A 16,392-nucleotide genomic window follows, 5' to 3' on the forward strand; every position below is an offset into this window, starting at 1 on the left:
CCAGGCCCCGCCCCCTGGCGGCCGCGCACGCGCACTGCGCCGGGCCCATCCCGCGGCCGCGGACCCGCAGGTACCGGAGGGGGGGGGGGGGGCGGAATTTGGGGAGGGGTCGGTGCCGGTACCACCCCGGGGGGGTTCGTGGGGGTCGGTCCCGGTGTCCCCCGGTCCTTCAGCCCCGGCCCCGCCCCGCCCCGGCCCCGCCATCCCCGGCCGCGCTCCCTGCGCATCCCTCGGGCCCGGCGCGGCCCCGGCGGGGCTGGGGGGGCGCATCCCGGAGCCCCCTCCCCATTTTCGGGGGCACATCCGCCTTCCCGGGGACCCCTCCCCATCCCGGGGACCCCCAGCCAGGCCCCCGTGCATCCCGGTGACCCTATCCCGTTCCCTCCCTGCATCCCCATCCTCCCCTGCATCCCGGAGCCCCCTCCCCATCCTGCCGCCCCCTCCCCATCCTGCCGCCCCCTCCCCATTCCGGGGACCCCTTCCCATCCTATTCCCGGTGCCCCCATCCCATTCCCGGTGCCCCCTCCCCATCCCGGTCCCGGTGCCCCCTCCCAGTCCCGGTGCCCCCTCCCCATCCTATTCCCGGTGCCCCCTCCCCACTCTCAGTGCCCCCTCCCCATTCCCGGTGCCCCCTCCCCATTCTATTCCCGGTGCCCCCATCCCATTCCCGGTACCCCCTCCCCATTCCCGGTCCCGGGGACCCCTCCCCATTCCGGTCCCGGTGCCCCCTCCCCATTCCCGGTGCCCCCTCCCCATCCCAGTCCCGGTGCCCCCTCCCCATTCCCGGTGCCCCCATCCCATTCCCGGTGCCCCCTCCCCATTCCGGTCCCGGTGCCCCTTCCCCATTCCCGGTCCCGGTGCCCCCTCCCCATTCCCGGTGCCCCCTCCCCATCCCACTCCCGGTGCCCCTTCCCCATTCCCGGTCCCGGTGCCCCCTCCCCATTCCCGGTGCCCCCTCCCCATCCCATTCCCGGTGCCCCCTCCCCATCCCACTCCCGGTGCCCCCTCCCCATCCCATTCCCGGTGCCCTCATCCCATTCCCGGTGCCCCCTCCCCATTCCCGGTGCCCCCTCCCCATCCCACTCCCGGTGCCCCCTCCCCATTCCGGTCCCGGTGCCCCCTCCCCATTCCCGGTGCCCCCATCCCATTCCCGGTACCCCCTCCCCATTCCGGTCCCGGTGCCCCCTCCCCATTCCCGGTGCCCCCTCCCCATCCCATTCCCGGTGCCCCCTCCCCACTCTCAGTGCCCCCTCCCCAGTCCCGGTGCCCCCTCCCCATCCCAATTTCCCCCTCCCCATTCCCGGTTCCCCCTCCCCATCCCGGTCCCGTTGCCCCCTCCCCATTCCGGTCCCGGTGCCCCCTCCCCATTCTTGGTCCCGGTGCCCCCTCCCCATTCTCGGTGCCCCCTCGCCCCCGTCAGCCCAAAAGTGGGGGGGGGGTCCATCCCCCCCAAACCCCCCCCAAACCCCCCCCAAGCCCCCCCAAACCCCCCCTAACCCCCCCCGTCCCCTCCCCCCCAGGCCTCGCCATGACCAAGGAGCGCGGGGGGGACCCCCCGGCGGGGGGGGCGCCGCCCCCCGACCCCCCCAGCCCGGTGGTGGAGCGGCGCAAGAAGCCGATGGTTCACCCCGCCGCCCCCGCCCCCCTGCCCAAGGACTACGGTGAGACCCCCCCCCAAAAACGGGACCCCCCGGGGATGGGGAAATACCCAGAAAGAGACCCCCAAAAAGAGACCCCACAAAAAGAGACCTCCCCCCAAAAACCGGGACCCCCCCCAGGGGATGAGGAAACCCCCAGAAAGGGACCCCCAAAAAGAGACCCCCCCCCAAAAAGTGGGACCCCCCCCCCCAGGGGATGGGGAAACCCCCAGAATGGGACCCCCCCAAAAAAAGATCCCCCCCCAAAAAGTGGGACCCCCCCCAGGGGATGGGAAAACCCCCAGAAAGAGACCCCCAAAAAGAGACCCCCCCCCCAAAAAACGGGACCCCCAGGGTATGGGGAAACCCCCAGAAAGGGACCCCCAAAAAGAGACCCCCCCAAAAAATGGGACCCCTCCCAGGGGATGGGGAAACCCCCAGAAAGGGACCCCCAAAAAAAAGACCCCCCCCCAAAAAACGGGACCCCCCCCAGGGGATGGGGAAACCCCCAGAAAGAGACCCCCAAAAAAGAGACCCCCCCCCCCAAAAAACGGGACCCCCAGGGGATGGGGAAACCCCCAGAAAGAGACCCCCAAAAATAGACCCCCCCCAAAAAACGGGACCCCCCCCAGGGGATGGGGAAACCCCCAGAAAGAGACCCCCAAAAAAGAGACCCCCCCCCTCAAAAAAGGACCCCCCCGGGGATGGGGGACCCCCCCCAAATGACAATGACCCCCCCCAGGGCACAAAGGACCCCATAGGGACCCCCAAAAATGCCCAGAGTGGTTTTAGGGGGGTCTCTGATGGCCGATTTGGGGTGAGCATTTTGGGGGTGCGACCCCCCCCAAGGCACAGGGACCCCCCCAGATGGCAGAGACCCCCCAAAAGTGACCCCCCCAAGTGACAACAACCCCCCCAGGGCACAAAGGACCCCATGGGGACCCCCCAAAAATGCCCAGAGTGGTTTTAGGGGGGTCTCTGATGGCCAATTTGGGGGTCAGCATTTTGGGGGTGCGACCCCCCCCAAGTCACAGGGACCCCCCCAGATGGCAGAGACCCCCCAAAAGTGACCCCAAAGGGTGACAACGACCCCCCCAGGGCACAAAGGACCCCATGGGGACCCCCCAAAAATGCCCAGAGTGGTTTTAGGGGGGTCTCTGATGGCCAATTTGGGGGTCAGCATTTTGGGGGTGCGACCCCCCCCAAGTCACAGGACCCCCCCAGATGGCAGAGACCCCCCAAAAATGACCCCAAGGGGTGACAACAATCCCCCCCAGGGCACAAAGACCCCATGGGGACCCCCCCAGGCCACAAAGGACCCCATGGGGACCCCCAAAAATGCCCAGAATGGCTCCGGGGGGTTTCTCTGATGGCCAATTTGGGGCTGAGCATTTTGGGGGTGCCCCCCCCGTGTCCCCCCCGTTTTGCCCCCCTCAGCCTTCACCTTCTTCGACCCCAACGACGCGGCGTGCCGGGAGATCCTGCTGGACCCCCGCACCACCGTGCCCCAGCTCTTCGCCATCCTGCGCCAGTGGGTGCCCCAAGTGCAGCACAGCGTGGACCTCATCGGCAACGAGGTGGGCGCGGGGGGTTTGGGGGGGTCCCCAGGCGGTTTGGAGAGGATATGAGGGGGTTTGGGGGGGATATGAGGGGGTTTGGGGGGGGTATGAGGCGGTTTGAGGGGGGTATGAGGGGGTTTGGGGGGGGTATGAGGGGGTTTGAGGGAGTCCTCAGGGGGTTTGGGGGGGTTTTGAGGAGGTTTGGGGGGGATTTGAGGGGGTTTGGGGGGGGTATGAGGGGGTTTGGGGGGCATCTGAGGGGGTTTGAGGGGGGTATGAGGGGGTTTGAGGGGGATCTGAGGGCGTTTGGGGGGTCCTCAGGTGGTTTGAGGGGGTTTGAGGGAGTCCTCAGGGGGTTTGAGGGGGTTCTGTGGGGGTTTAAGGAGATCTGAGGGGGTTTGGGGGGGATCTGAGGGGGACCCCAGGCGGTTTGGGGGGGATATGAGGGGGTTTGGGGGGGTTCTGAGGGGGTTTGGGGGGGATATGAGGGGGTTTGAGGGGATCTGAAGGGGTTTGGGGGGGTATGAGGGGGTTTGGGGGGGATATGAGAGGGTTTAGGGGTGATCTGAGGGGGTTTAAGGGGTTCTGAGGGGGTTTGGGGGGGGATCTGAGGGGGTTTGAGGGGGTTCTGAGGGGGTTTGGGGGGGTATGAGGGGGTTTCGGGGGGATATGAGGTGGTTTGGGGGGGGGATGAGGGGGTTTGGGGGGGTTCTGAAGGGGTTTGGGGGGGACCTGAGGGGGTTTAGGGGTGATCTGAAGGGGTTTAAGGGGTTCTGAGGGGGTTTGGGGGGTGTATGAGGGGGTTTGAGGGAGTCCTCAAGGGGTTTGGGGGGGTTTTGAGGGGGTCCTCAGGGGGTTTGAGGGGGTTTGGAGGGGGTTTGGGGGGATCTGAGGGGGTTTGGGGGGATCTGAGGGGGTTTGGGGGGGATCTGAGGGGGTTTGGAGGGGATATGAGGGGGTCCTCAGGGGGTTTGGGGGGGGGTATGAGTGGATTTGGGGGTCCTGAGTTGGGTTTGGGGGAGATATGAGGGGGTTTAGGGGGAATCTGAGGGGGTTTGGGGGACCTGAGGGGGTTTGAGGGTGTTCTGAGGGGGTTTGGGGGGTCCTCAGGTGGTTTGAGGGGGTTCTGAGGGGGTCCTCAGGGGGTTTGGGGGGATTTTGAGGGGGTTTGGGGGGGATATGAGGGGGTTTGAGGGGGATCTGAGGGGGTTTGAGGGGATCTGAAGGGGTTTGGGGGTGTATGAGGGGGTCTGGGGGCGATATGAGGGGGTTTGGGGGGGGTATGAGGGGGTTTAAGGGGATATGAGGGGGTTTGGGGGGGATATGACGGGGTTTGGGGGGGGTATGAGGGGGTTAGGGGGGTCCTCAGGGGGTTTGAGGGGGTTCTGAGGGAGTTTAAGGAGATCTGAGGGGGTTTGGGGGAGATCTGAGGGGGTTTGGGGTGGTCCCCAGGCGGTTTGGGGGGGTATGAGGGGGTTTGGAGGGGTTCTGAGTGGGTTTGGGGGGGTATGAGGGGGTCTGGGGGGGGTGTGAGGGGGTTTGAGGGAGTCCTCAGGGGGTTTTAGGGGGTTTGGAGGGGGTTTAAGGAGATCTGAGGGGATTTGGGGGGGATCTGAGGCGGTCCTCAGGGGGTTTGGGGGGGATATGAGGCGGTTTGGGGGGGTTTGGAGGGGGTTTAAGGAGATCTGAGGGGGTTTAAGGGGTTCTGAGGGGGTCCTCAGGGGGTTTGAGGAGGTTTGGAGGGGGTTTGGGGGGAATCTGAGGGGGTTTAAGGGGTTCTGAGGGGGTTTGGGGGGGTATGAGGTGGTTTGGGGGGGGGATGAGGGGGTTTGGGGGGGTTCTGAAGGGGTTTGAGGGGGATCTGAGGGGGTTTGAGGGGGTTCTGAGGGGGTTTGGGGGGGATATGAGGGGGTTTGAGGAGATCTGAAGGGGTTTGGGGGGGGTATGAGGGGGTTTGGGGGGGTCCCCAGGTGGTTTGAGGGGGTTCTGAGGGGGTTCTCAGGGGGTTTGGGGGGGGGGTTTGAGGGGGTTTGGGGGGATCTGAGGGGGTTTGGGGGTGTTCTGAGGCGGTTTGGGGGGTCCTCAGGGGGTTTGAGGGGGTTTGGAGGGGGTTTAAGGAGATCTGAGGGGGTTTGGGGGGGATATGAGGGGGTTTGGGGGTCTTGAGTTGGGTTTGAGGGGATCTGAGGGCGTTTGGGGGGGATCTGAGGGGCTTTGGGGGGGATATGAGGGGGTTTGGGGGGGATCTGAGGGGGTTTGGGGGGGTCTGAGGGGGTTTGGAGGGGATATGAGGGGGTTTGGGGGGTCCTCAGGTGGTTTGAGGGGGTTCTGAGGGAGTCTTCAGGGGGTTTGGGGGGGTTTTGAGGGGGTTTGGGGGGGATATGAGGGGGTTTGGGGGGGATTTGAGTGGATTTGGGGGGATCTGAGGGGGTTTGGGGGGGGTATGAGGGGGTTTGGGGTGATCTGAGGGGGTTTGGGGGGGATATGAGGGGCTTTTGGGGGAATATGAGGGGGTTTGGGGGGGGTATGAGGGGGTTTGGGGGTCCTGAGTTGGGGTTTGGGGGTCCTGAGTTGGGTTTGGGGGGGATCTGAGAGGGTTTAAGGAGATTCTGGGGGGTTTGGGGGTGTTCTGAGGAGATGTGGGGGGGGATCTTAGGGGGTTTGAGGGGATCTGAGGGGATTTGGGGGGGATCTGAGGGGGTCCTCAGGGGGTTTTGGGGGATCTGAGGGGGTTTGGGGGGACCTGAGGGGGTTTGGGGGGGGGTATGAGGCAGTTTGGGGGGATCTGAGGGGGTTTGGGGGGGTATGAGGGGGTCCTCAGGGGGTTTGAGGGGCATCTGAGGGGGTTTGGGGGGGTTTGGAGGGGTTTGGGGGGGACCTGAGGGATGTCCCCGGTGTCCCCAGAGTGTCCCTGAGGTGGCACTGGGGTTGCGCTGGGATGGCACTGGTGACATTGGGACGTCCCTGGGGTGTCCCTGGGGTGTCCCCGATGTCCCAGGGGTGTCCCTGGGGTGTCCCTGGGGTGTCCCCAATGTCCCTGGGGTGTCCCTGGGTGTCCCTGGGGTGTCCTCGATGTCCCTGGGATGTCCCTGGGGTGTCCCTGGGATGTCCCCAGGGTGTCCCCAGGGTGTCCCAGGGTGTCCCCAATGTCCCTGGGGTGTCCCTGGGTGTCCCTGGGTGTCCCTGGGGTGTCCCCAATGTCCCTGGGATGTCCCTGGGGTGTCCCTGGGTGTCCCTGGGGATGTCCCTGGGGTGTCCCTGGGGTGTCCCCAATGTCCCTGGGGTGTCCCTGGGGTGTCCCTGGGGTGTCCCCGGTGTCCCTGGGATGTCCCTGGGGTGTCCCCAATGTCCCTTGGGGTGTCCCTGGGTGTCCCTGGGTGTCCCTGGGGTGTCCCTGGGGTGTCCCCAATGTCCCTGGGGTGTCCCTGGGGTGTCCCTGGGGTGTCCCCGGTGTCCCTGGGTGTCCCTGTGGTGTCCCCAATGTCCCTGGGGTGTCCCCAATGTCCCTGGGGTGTCCCTGGGGTGTCCCTGGGGTGTCCCTGGGGTGTCCCCAATGTCCCTGGGGTGTCCCTGGGTGTCCCTGGGGTGTCCCTGGGGTGTCCCCAATGTCCCTGGGGTGTCCCTGGGGTGTCCCTGGGGTGTCCCCAATGTCCCTGGGGTGTCCCTGGGGTGTCCCTGGTTGTCCCTGGGGTGTCCCCAATGTCCCTGGGGTGTCCCTGGGGTGTCCCTGGGGTGTCCCCAATGTCCCTGGGGTGTCCCTGGGGTGTCCCTGGGGTGTCCCCAATGTCCCTGGGATGTCCCTGGGGTGTCCCCAGGGTGTCCCCAATGTCCCTGGGATGTCCCTGGGGTGTCCCTGGGATGTCCCTGGGGTGTCCCTGGGGTGTCCCTGGGGTGTCCCTGGGGTGTCCCTGGGTGTCCCTGGGGATGTCCCTGTTGTCCCCGGGCTGTCCCCAGGGTGTCCCCGGGGTGTCCCCAGGGTGTCCCCAGGGTGTCCCAGCCGTGTCCCCGTGTCCCCGCAGATCCTGCGCCGCGGGTGCCACGTGGATGACCGGGACGGACTGACGGACATGACGCTGCTGCACTACGCCTGCAAGGCCGGGGCGCACGGCGTGGGTGGGTGACACGGCCACCCGGGGTGTCCCCAGGGTGTCCCCAGTGTCACCAGTGTCCCCAGTGTCCCCGACGTGGGTTGGTGAAAGGGACAGGGACAGGGACAGGGCCACCGTGTCACCAGGGTGTCACCAGGGTGCCACCAGGGTGCCCACGGCATGGGTGGGTGACACGGCCACCCAGGGTGTCCCCAGGGTGTCACCAGGGTGTCCCCAGGGTGTCACCAGTGTCCCCGACGTGGGTTGGTGACAGGGACAGGGACAGGGACAGGGACAGGGACAGGGACAGGGCCACCATGTCCCCAGGGTGTCCCCAGTGTGTCCCCAATGTCTGCAATCCCCCCAATGTCCCCAATGTCCCCAATGTCCCCAATGTCCCCAATGTCCCCCCGATGTCCCCAATGTCCCCCCAATCCCTCCAATCGCCCCAATCCCCCCAATCCCCCCAATGTCCCCAATCCCCCCAATGTCCCCCAATGTCCCCCAATGTCCCCAATCCCCCAATGTCCCCAATGTCCCCAATGTCCCCAATGTCCCCTCAATGTCCCCCAATGTCCCCAATGTCCCCAATGTCCCCAATCTCCCTGATGTCCCAAATCCCCCCAATGCCCCCAATCCCCCCAATGTCCCCAATGTCCCCAATGTCCCCAATGTCCCCAATGTCCCCCAATCCCCCCAATGTCCCCAATGTCCCCAATGTCCCCAATGTCCCCCAATCCCCCCAATGTCCCCAATGCCCCCAATCCCCCCAATGTCCCCAATGTCCCCAATGTCCCCAATGTCCCCAATGTCCCCCAATCCCCCCAATGTCCCCAATGTCCCCAATCCCCCCAATGTCCCAAATCCCCCCAATCCCCCCAATCCCCCCAATGTCCCCAATGTCCCCAATGTCCCCAATCCCCCCAATGTCCCCCAATGTCCCCAATGCCCCCAATGTCCCCAATGTCCCCAATGTCCCCAATCCCCCCCAATCCCCCCAATGTCCCCAATGTCCCCGATGTCCCCGATGTCCCCGCAGGTGACCCCGCGGCCGCTGTCCGTCTGTCCACGCGGCTGCTGGCGCTGGGTGGGGACGTGGGGCTGCGCAGCCGCTGGACGCACATGAACGCGCTGCACTACGCCGCCTACTTCGACGTGCCCGAGCTGATCCGCACCCTGCTGCGGGCCGCCGCCCCCCGAGGTCAGGGGCACCCCAAAATCGGGAATGGGACCCCACGCTTGGGAATGAGCCCCTCGAGTTGGCATCGGCACCCCCAGATCGGGAATGAGCCCCTCGAGTCGGGATCGGCACCCCCAGATAGGGATTGGCACCCCCAGATCGGGATCGGCACCCCCAGATCGGGAATGGTCCCCTCAAAATTAAATTGGCACACCCAGATAGGGAATTGCACCCCCAGATTGGGAATGAGCCCCTCAAAATGAAATTGGCACCCCCAGATCGGGATTGGCACCCCCAGATCGGAGCTGGCACCCCCCAGATCGGGATTGGGACCCCCAGATCGGGATTGGCACCCCCAGATTGGGAATTGCACCCCCAGTTCAGGATTGGCACCCCCAGATTGGGAATGGTCCCCTCAAAATGAGATTGGCACCCCCAGATCAAGATTGGCACCCCGAGATCGGGAATGAGCCCCCCAAAATGAGATTGGCACCCCCAAAATGAGATTGGCACCCCCAGATCGGGATCAGCACCCCCAGTTTGGGAATGAGCCCCTCAAATCGGGATCGGCACCCCCAGATCGGGAATGAGCCCCTCAAATCGGGATCGGCACCCCCGGTTCGGGAATGAGCCCCTCAAATCAGGATCGGCACCCCCAGATCGGGATCGGCACCCCCAGATCGGGAATGAGCCCCTCAAATCGGGATCGGCACCCCCAGATCGGGGTTGGCACCCCCAGATCGGGATCGGCACCCCCAGATCGGGAATGATCCCCTCAAATCGGGATCAGCACCCCCAGATCGGGAATGAGCCCCTTAAATTGGGATCGGCACCCCCAGATCGGGAATGATCCCCTCAAAATGAAATTGGCACCCCCAGATCCGGGCTGGCACCCCCAGATCGGAGCTGGCACCCCCAGATCGGGAATGGTTCCCTCAAAATGAAATTGGCACCCCTAGATAGGGAATTGCACCCCCAGATTGGGAATGAGCCCCTCAAAATGAAGTTGGCACCCCCCAGATCGGGGCTGGCACCCCCAGATCGGGAATGAGCCCCCCAAAATGAAATTGGCACCCCCAGATAGGGAATTGCACCCCCAGATTGGGAATGAGCCCCTCAAAATGAAATTGGCACCCCGAGATCGGGAATTAGCACCCCAAAATGATATTGACACCCCCAGATCGGGATTGGCACCCCCAGATTGGGAATGAGCCCCTCAAAATGAAATTGGCACCCCCAGATCAGGAATGAGCCCCCCAAAATGATATTGGCACCTTCCAGATCGGGAATGGTCCCCTCAAAATGAAGTTGGCACCCCCAGATCGAGATTGGCACCCCGAGATCGGGAATGAGCCCCCCAAAATGAGATTGGCACACCCGGATCCGGGCTGGCACCCCCAGATCGGAGCTGGCACCCCCAGATCGGGATTGGGACCCCCAGATAGGGATCGGCACCCCCAGATCGGGAATGAGCCCCCCAAAATTATATTGGCACCCCCAGATCGGGATCGGCACCCCCAGATCGGGAATGAGCCCCTCAAAATGAAATTGGCACCCCCAGATCCGGGCTGGCACCCCCAGATCGGAGCTGGCACCCCCCAGATCGGGATTGGGACCCCCAGATTGGGATTGGCACCCCCAGATTGGGAATGAGCCCCCCAAAATGAAATTGGCACCCCCAGATCGGGAATGAGCCCCCCAAAATGATATTGACACCCCCAGATAGGGAATTGCACCCCCAGATCGGGAATGAGCCCCCCAAAATGAGATTGGCACACCCGGATCCGGGCTGACATCCCCAGTTCGGGATTGGCACCCCCAGTTTGGGAATGGTCCCCCTCTGCTTTCGGCGTTTTTGAGGTTTCCCCATCACCGTGCCTCAGTTTCCCCCGGGATTTTTGGGATCCCCCTCGGTTTTTTAGGATCCCCCATTCACCTATAACACCCCCTTGATTTTTGGGGTTCCCCGTGCCTCAGTTTCCCCCACATTTGGTGGTTTTGGGGACCCCCCGTGCCCCGTGCCTCAGTTTCCCTCTCTGCTTTTGGCGTTTTTGAGGTTTCCCCATTACCGTGCCTCAGTTTCCCCCGGGATTTTTGGGATTTTTGGGATTCCCCCCATACATCCACCACCCCCTGCCCTATTTGGGGTTCCCCGTGCCTCAGTTTCCCCCTTATATTTGATGGTTTAGGGGTCCCCTTGTGCCCCGTGCCTCAGTTTCCCTCTCTGCTTTTGGCATTTTTGAGGTTTCCCCATGACCGTGCCTCAGTTTCCCCCGGGATTTTTGGGATCCTCCTTGGTTTTTAGGATCCCCCGTTCACCTATAACCCCCCCCCATGATTTTTGGGGTTCCCCGTGCCTCAGTTTCCCCCTACATTTGGCAGTTTTGGGGTCCCACCCGTGCCCTGTGCCTCAGTTTCCCTCTCTGCTTTTGGCGTTTTTGAGGTTTCCCCATGACCGTGCCTCAGTTTCCCCCGGGATTTTTGGGATCCCCCTCGGGTTTTTAGGATCCCCCGTTCACCTATAACCCCCCACCATGATTTTTGGGGTTCCCCGTGCCTCAGTTTCCCCCCAAGCACCCCGAATTTCCCCGCAGTTCTGCACTCCACCTGCAGCGATTTCAGCCACGGCACCGCTCTGCACATCGCGGCCTCCAACCTGTGCCTGGGGGCGGTGCGCTGCCTGCTGGAGCACGGCGCCGACCCCGCCCTCAGGGTACGGGGGGATTTTGGGGGGTCCTGGGGGGTCTTTTTGGGGTGGGGGGCTCAGGGGGGGTCGGGGGATTTGGGGGAATTTGGGGGAGATTGGGGAAATTTGGGGGAATTTGGGGTTTGGGGTTTGGGGCGCTGCCTGCTGGAGCACGGGGCCGACCCCGCCCGCAGGGTATGGGGCGATTTTGGGGGGTCCTGGGGGGTTTTGAGGGGATTTTGGGGGGTCCTGGGAGGTCTTTTTGGGGTGGGGGGCTCGGGGGGACTCGGGGGATTTGGGGGAATTTGGGGGAGATTGGGGAAATTTGGGGGAATTTGGGGTTTGGGGTTTGGGGTTGGGGGCGCTGCCTGCTGGAGCACGGGGCCGACCCCGCCCTCAGGGTATGGGGGGATTTTGGGGGGTCCTGGGGGGTTTTGAGGGGATTTTGGGGGGTCCTGGGGTTTTTTTTTGGGGTGGGGGGCTCGGGGGGGGTCGGGGGATTTGGGGGAGATTGGGGAAATTTGGGGGAATTTGGGGTTTGGGGTTTGGGGTTGGGGGCGCTGCCTGCTGGAGCACGGGACCGACCCCGCCCTCAGGGTACGGGGGGATTTTGGGGGGTCCTGGGGGGGCTTTTTGGGGTGGGGGGCTCGGGGGGGCTCGGAGGATTTGGGGGAATTAGGGGGAGATTGGGGAAATTTGGGGGAATTTGGGGTTTGGGGTTTGGGGTTGGGGGCGCTGCCTGCTGGAGCACGGGGCCGACCCCGCCCTCAGGGTACGGGGCGATTTTGGGGGGTCCTGGGGGGTTTTGGGGGGGATTTTTGGGGGTCCTGAGGTTTTTTTTTGGGGTGAGGGCTCGGAGATTTGGGATGGATCAGGGATTTTGGGGGAATTTGGGGTTTGGGGTTGGGGGCGCTGCCTGCTGGAGCACGGGGCTGACCCCGCCCTCAGGGTACGGGGCGATTTTGGGGGGTCCTGGGGGGTCTTTTTGGGGTGGGGGGCTCGGGGGGGGTCGGGGGATTTGGGGGAGATTTGGGCGGATTTGGGGTTTGGGGTTTGGGGTTGAGGGCGCTGCCTGCTGGAGCACGGGGCCGACCCCGCCCTCAGGGTATGGGGCGATTTTGGGGGGTCCTGGGGGTCTTTTAGGGGATTTTGGGGGGTCCTGGGGTTTTTTTTGGGGTGGGGGGCTCGGGGGGACTCGGGGGATTTGGGGGAGATTGGGGAAATTTGGGTGAATTTGGGGTTTGGGGAGGGGGCGCTGCCTGCTGGAGCACGGGGCCGACCCCGCCCTCAGGGTACGGGGGGATTTTGGGGGGTCCTGGGGGTCTTTTTGGGGTGGGGGGCTCGGGGAGGGGTCGGGGGATTTGGGGGAGATTTGGGCGGATTTGGGGTTTGGGGTTTGGGGTTGGGGGCGCTGCCTGCTGGAGCACGGGGCCGACCCCGCCCTCAGGGTATGGGGGATTTTGGGGGGTCCTGGGGGGTTTTTTTGGGGTGGGGGGCTGGGGGGGGTCGGGGGATTTGGGGTAATTTGGGGGAGATTGGGGAAATTTGGGGGAATTTGGGGTTGGGTGCGCTGCCTGCTGGAGCACGGGGCCGACCCCGCCCTCAGGGTACGGGGCGATTTTGGGGGGTCCTGGGGGTCTTTTTGGGGTGGGGGGCTCGGGGGGGGGTCGGGGAATTGGGGATGGTTCAGGGATTTTGGGGAAATTTGGGGGAATTTGGGGTTTGGGGTTGGGGGCGCTGCCTGCTGGAGCACGGGGCCGACCCCGCCCTCAGGGTACGGGGGGATTTTGGGGGGTCCTGGGGGGTTTTGGGGGGATTTTGGGGGGTCCTGGGCCCAAAATTGTCCTGGACTTCCCCTGGGGAGCCACCAGACCACCTTTGGTCACCTTTGGCCACCTTTGGCCACCTTTGGCCACCAGATGGGGGGTCCTGAAGGGGTTTTGGGGTCCTGGGCACAAAGGGGGGATTTGGGGGGTCCTGGGGATACAATGGGGGGTCCTGAGGGGTTTTGGTGGCACCAAAACCTCCGGAGACCCGGAAAATCCTGTGCTTCCCCTGGGGAGCCACCAGGCCACCTTTGGCCACCTGTGGTCACCTGTGGCTTCTGTGGCCACCATCCTGGAGGGGTTTTGGGGGTCCTGGGGGACTCAATGGGGGTGTTCTGGGGTGGTTTGGTGCCACCAAAACCTCCGGAGAGCCAGAACATCCCGGGCTTCACCTGGGGAGCCACCAGGCCACCCATGGCCACCTTTGGCCACCTTTGGCCACCAGATGGGGGGTCCTGATGTGGTTTCGGGGTCCTGGGGACAAAGGGGGGATTTGGGGGATCCTGGGGACAAAAGGGGGATTTGGGAGGTCCTGGGGACACAATGGGGGGTTTCCTGGGACCAAAATTGTCCTGTGCTTCCCCTGGGGAGCCACCAGGCCACCCTTGGCCACCTTTGGCCACCTTTGGCCACCAGATGGGGGGTCCTGATGGGGTTTGGGGGTCCTGGAGATAAAGGGGGGATTTGGGGGGTCCTGGGGACACAATGGGGGGTTCCTGAGGGGTTTTGGTGGCACCAAAACCTCCATGGACCCGAATTGTCCCAGGCTTCACCTGGGGAGCCACCAGGCCACCTTTGGCCACCTATGGTCACTTATGGTCACTGTGGCCACCAGATGGGGGGTCCTGATGGGGTTTGGGGGTCCTGGGGACACAATGGGGGGGTCCTGAGGGGTTTTGGTGACACCAAAACCTCCACGGACCCGAATTGTCCTGTGCTTCCCCTGGGGAGCCACCAGGCCACCCTTGGCCACCTTTGGCCACCTTTGGCCACCAGATGGGGGGTCCTGATGGGGTTTGGGGGTCCTGGGGACTCAGTGGGGGGTTCCTGAGCGGTTTTGGTGGCACCAAAACCTCCGGAGACCCGGAACATCCCGGGCTTCCCCTGGGGAGCCACCAGGCCACCTTTGGCCACCTTTGGCCACCTGTGGCCACCTTTGGCCACCAGATGGGGGGTCCTGATGGGGTTTCGGGGTCCTGGGAACACAATGGGGGGGTCCTGGGGACAAAGGGGGGATTTGGGGGGTCCTGGGGGACACAATGGGGGGTTCCTGAGGGGTTTTGGTGCCACCAAAACCTCCAGAGAGCCGGAACATCCTGTGCTTCCCCTGGGGAGCCACCAGGCCACCTTTGGCCACCCTTGGCCACCTTTGGCCACCTTTGGGTACCTGTGGCCACCAGATGGGGGGTCCTGATGGGGTTTGGGGGTCCTGGGGACAAAGGGGGGATTTGGGGGGTCCTGGGGACACAATGGGGGGTGTCCTGAGGGGTTTTGGTGGCACCAAAACCTCCATGGACCCGAATTGTCCCTGGCTTCCCCTGGGGGGCCACCAGGCCACCTTTGGGTACCTTTGGCCACCTTTGGCCACCTTTGGCCACCTGTGGCTTCTGTGGCCACCATCCTGGAAGGGTTTTGAGGGTCCTGGGGATACAATGGGGGGGTCCTGAGGGGTTTTGGTGCCACCAAAACCTCCAGAGACCCGGAATATCCTGGGCTTCGCCTGGGGAGCCACCAGGCCACCTTTGGGTACCTGTGGCCACCTTTGGCCACCTGTGGTCACCTTTGGCCACCTTTGGTCACCTGTGGCTTCTGTGGCCACCATCCTGGAGGGGTTTTGGGGGTCCTGTGGACACAATGTGGGGGTCCTGAGGGGTTTTGGTGCCACCAAAACCTCCGGAGACCTGGAACATCCCGGGCTTCCCCTGGGGAGCCACCAGGCCACCTTTGGCCACCTTTGGCCACCTTTGGCCACCTTTGGCCACCTTTGGCCACCTTTGGCCACCTTTGGCCACCTTTGGCCAGGCGTGGCCACCTCAGACCTGTCCCTTGTCGCCCCCCGCAGAACAGCAAGGGCCAGGTGGCGGCGGAGGTGGTGCCGGACCCCACGGACATGGCGCTGGACCGGGCGGAGGCGGCGGAGGCGGCGCGGGAGCTGCGGCGGCTGCTGCTGGACGCGGTTCCGCTGAGCTGCAGCCTGCCCCGCGTCACCCTGCCCAACTACGACAACCTGCCCGGCACGCTGATGCTGCTCTGCCTGGGGCTGCAGCTGGGGGACCGGGTCAGGCTGGACAGCGGCAAGGTGTGTGTGTCACCTGTGTCACCTGTGTGTCACCCCCATGTCACCTGTGTCACCTGTGTGTCACCTGTGTCACCTGTGTCAACCTAAATCTGACCCATGCCAGCCCAAACCTGCCCCGTGTCATCCTAAACCTGCCCTGTGTCACCCCTGTGTCACCTGTGTCACCTGTGTGTCACTCTAAACCTGCCCTGTGTCACCTGTGTGTCACCTGTGTCACCCTAAACCCACCCCTGTGTCACCTGTGTCACCCCAAACCTGCCCCATGTCAGCCCAAACCTGCCCCGTGTCAGACCAAACCTGCCCTGTGTCACCTGTGTCACCTGTGTCAACCTAAACCTGCCCCGTGTCATCCTAAACCTGCCTCATGTCACCTGTGTGTCACCTGTGTCATCCCTGTGTCACTCTAAACCTGCTCCGTGTCAGCCCAAACCTGCCCTGTGTCACCTGTGTGTCACCTGTGTGTCACCTGTGTCACCCCAGACCTGCCCCATGTCATCCTAAACCTGCCCCATGTCACCCCTGTGTCACCTGTGTCACCTGTGTGTCACCTGTGTCACCCTAAACCTGCCCCGTGTCACTCTAAACCTGCCTCATGTCACCCTTGTGTCACCTGTGTCATCCCTGTGTCAACCTAAACATGCCCCATGTCATCCTAAACCTGCCCCATGTCACCCCTGTGTCACCTGTGTCACCTGTGTGTCACCTGTGTCACCTGTGTGTCATCCCTGTGTCACTCTAAACCTGCCCCGTGTCAGCCCAAACCTGCCCCATGTCACTCTAAACCTGCCTCATGTCACCCTTGTGTCACCTGTCACCTGTGTGTCACCTGTGTCACCTGTGTCACCCCAAACCCGCCCCATGTCACCCCCGCGTCACCCTGCCCAACTACGACAACCTGCCCGGCACGCTGATGCTGCTCTGCCTGGGGCTGCAGCTGGGGGACCGGGTCAGGCTGGACAGCGGCAAGGTGTGTGTGTCACCTGGGTCACCTGTGTGTCACCTGTGTCACCTGTGTGTCACGTGTGTCACTCTCAACCTGCCCCATGCCAGCCCAAACCTGCCCTGTGTCACCCCTGTGTCACCTGTGTGTCACCTGTGTGTCACCTGGGTCACCTGT

The 16,392-nt window shown here is 64.0% G+C and overlaps 1 protein-coding gene across 1 annotated transcript in view; it reads left to right on the forward strand.

The window, feature by feature from the left end:
* Positions 1 to 16,392, forward strand: part of CLIP3 (CAP-Gly domain containing linker protein 3) — a 26,708-nt gene continuing 10,316 nt past the window's right edge. Inside the window, exons 1-7 of the mRNA XM_072920843.1 lie at positions 1 to 70; positions 1,521 to 1,661; positions 3,075 to 3,214; positions 7,216 to 7,309; positions 8,324 to 8,485; positions 11,059 to 11,177; positions 15,039 to 15,275. Coding sequence (XP_072776944.1) covers positions 1,529 to 1,661; positions 3,075 to 3,214; positions 7,216 to 7,309; positions 8,324 to 8,485; positions 11,059 to 11,177; positions 15,039 to 15,275 — 885 coding nt within the window. The 5' untranslated portion in view covers positions 1 to 70; positions 1,521 to 1,528. The remainder of the gene's footprint in view (positions 71 to 1,520; positions 1,662 to 3,074; positions 3,215 to 7,215; positions 7,310 to 8,323; positions 8,486 to 11,058; positions 11,178 to 15,038; positions 15,276 to 16,392) is intronic.

Source organism: Taeniopygia guttata, chromosome 34 (genome assembly GCF_048771995.1).
Source record: "Taeniopygia guttata chromosome 34, bTaeGut7.mat, whole genome shotgun sequence".
NCBI classification, from domain to species: Eukaryota; Metazoa; Chordata; class Aves; order Passeriformes; family Estrildidae; genus Taeniopygia; species Taeniopygia guttata.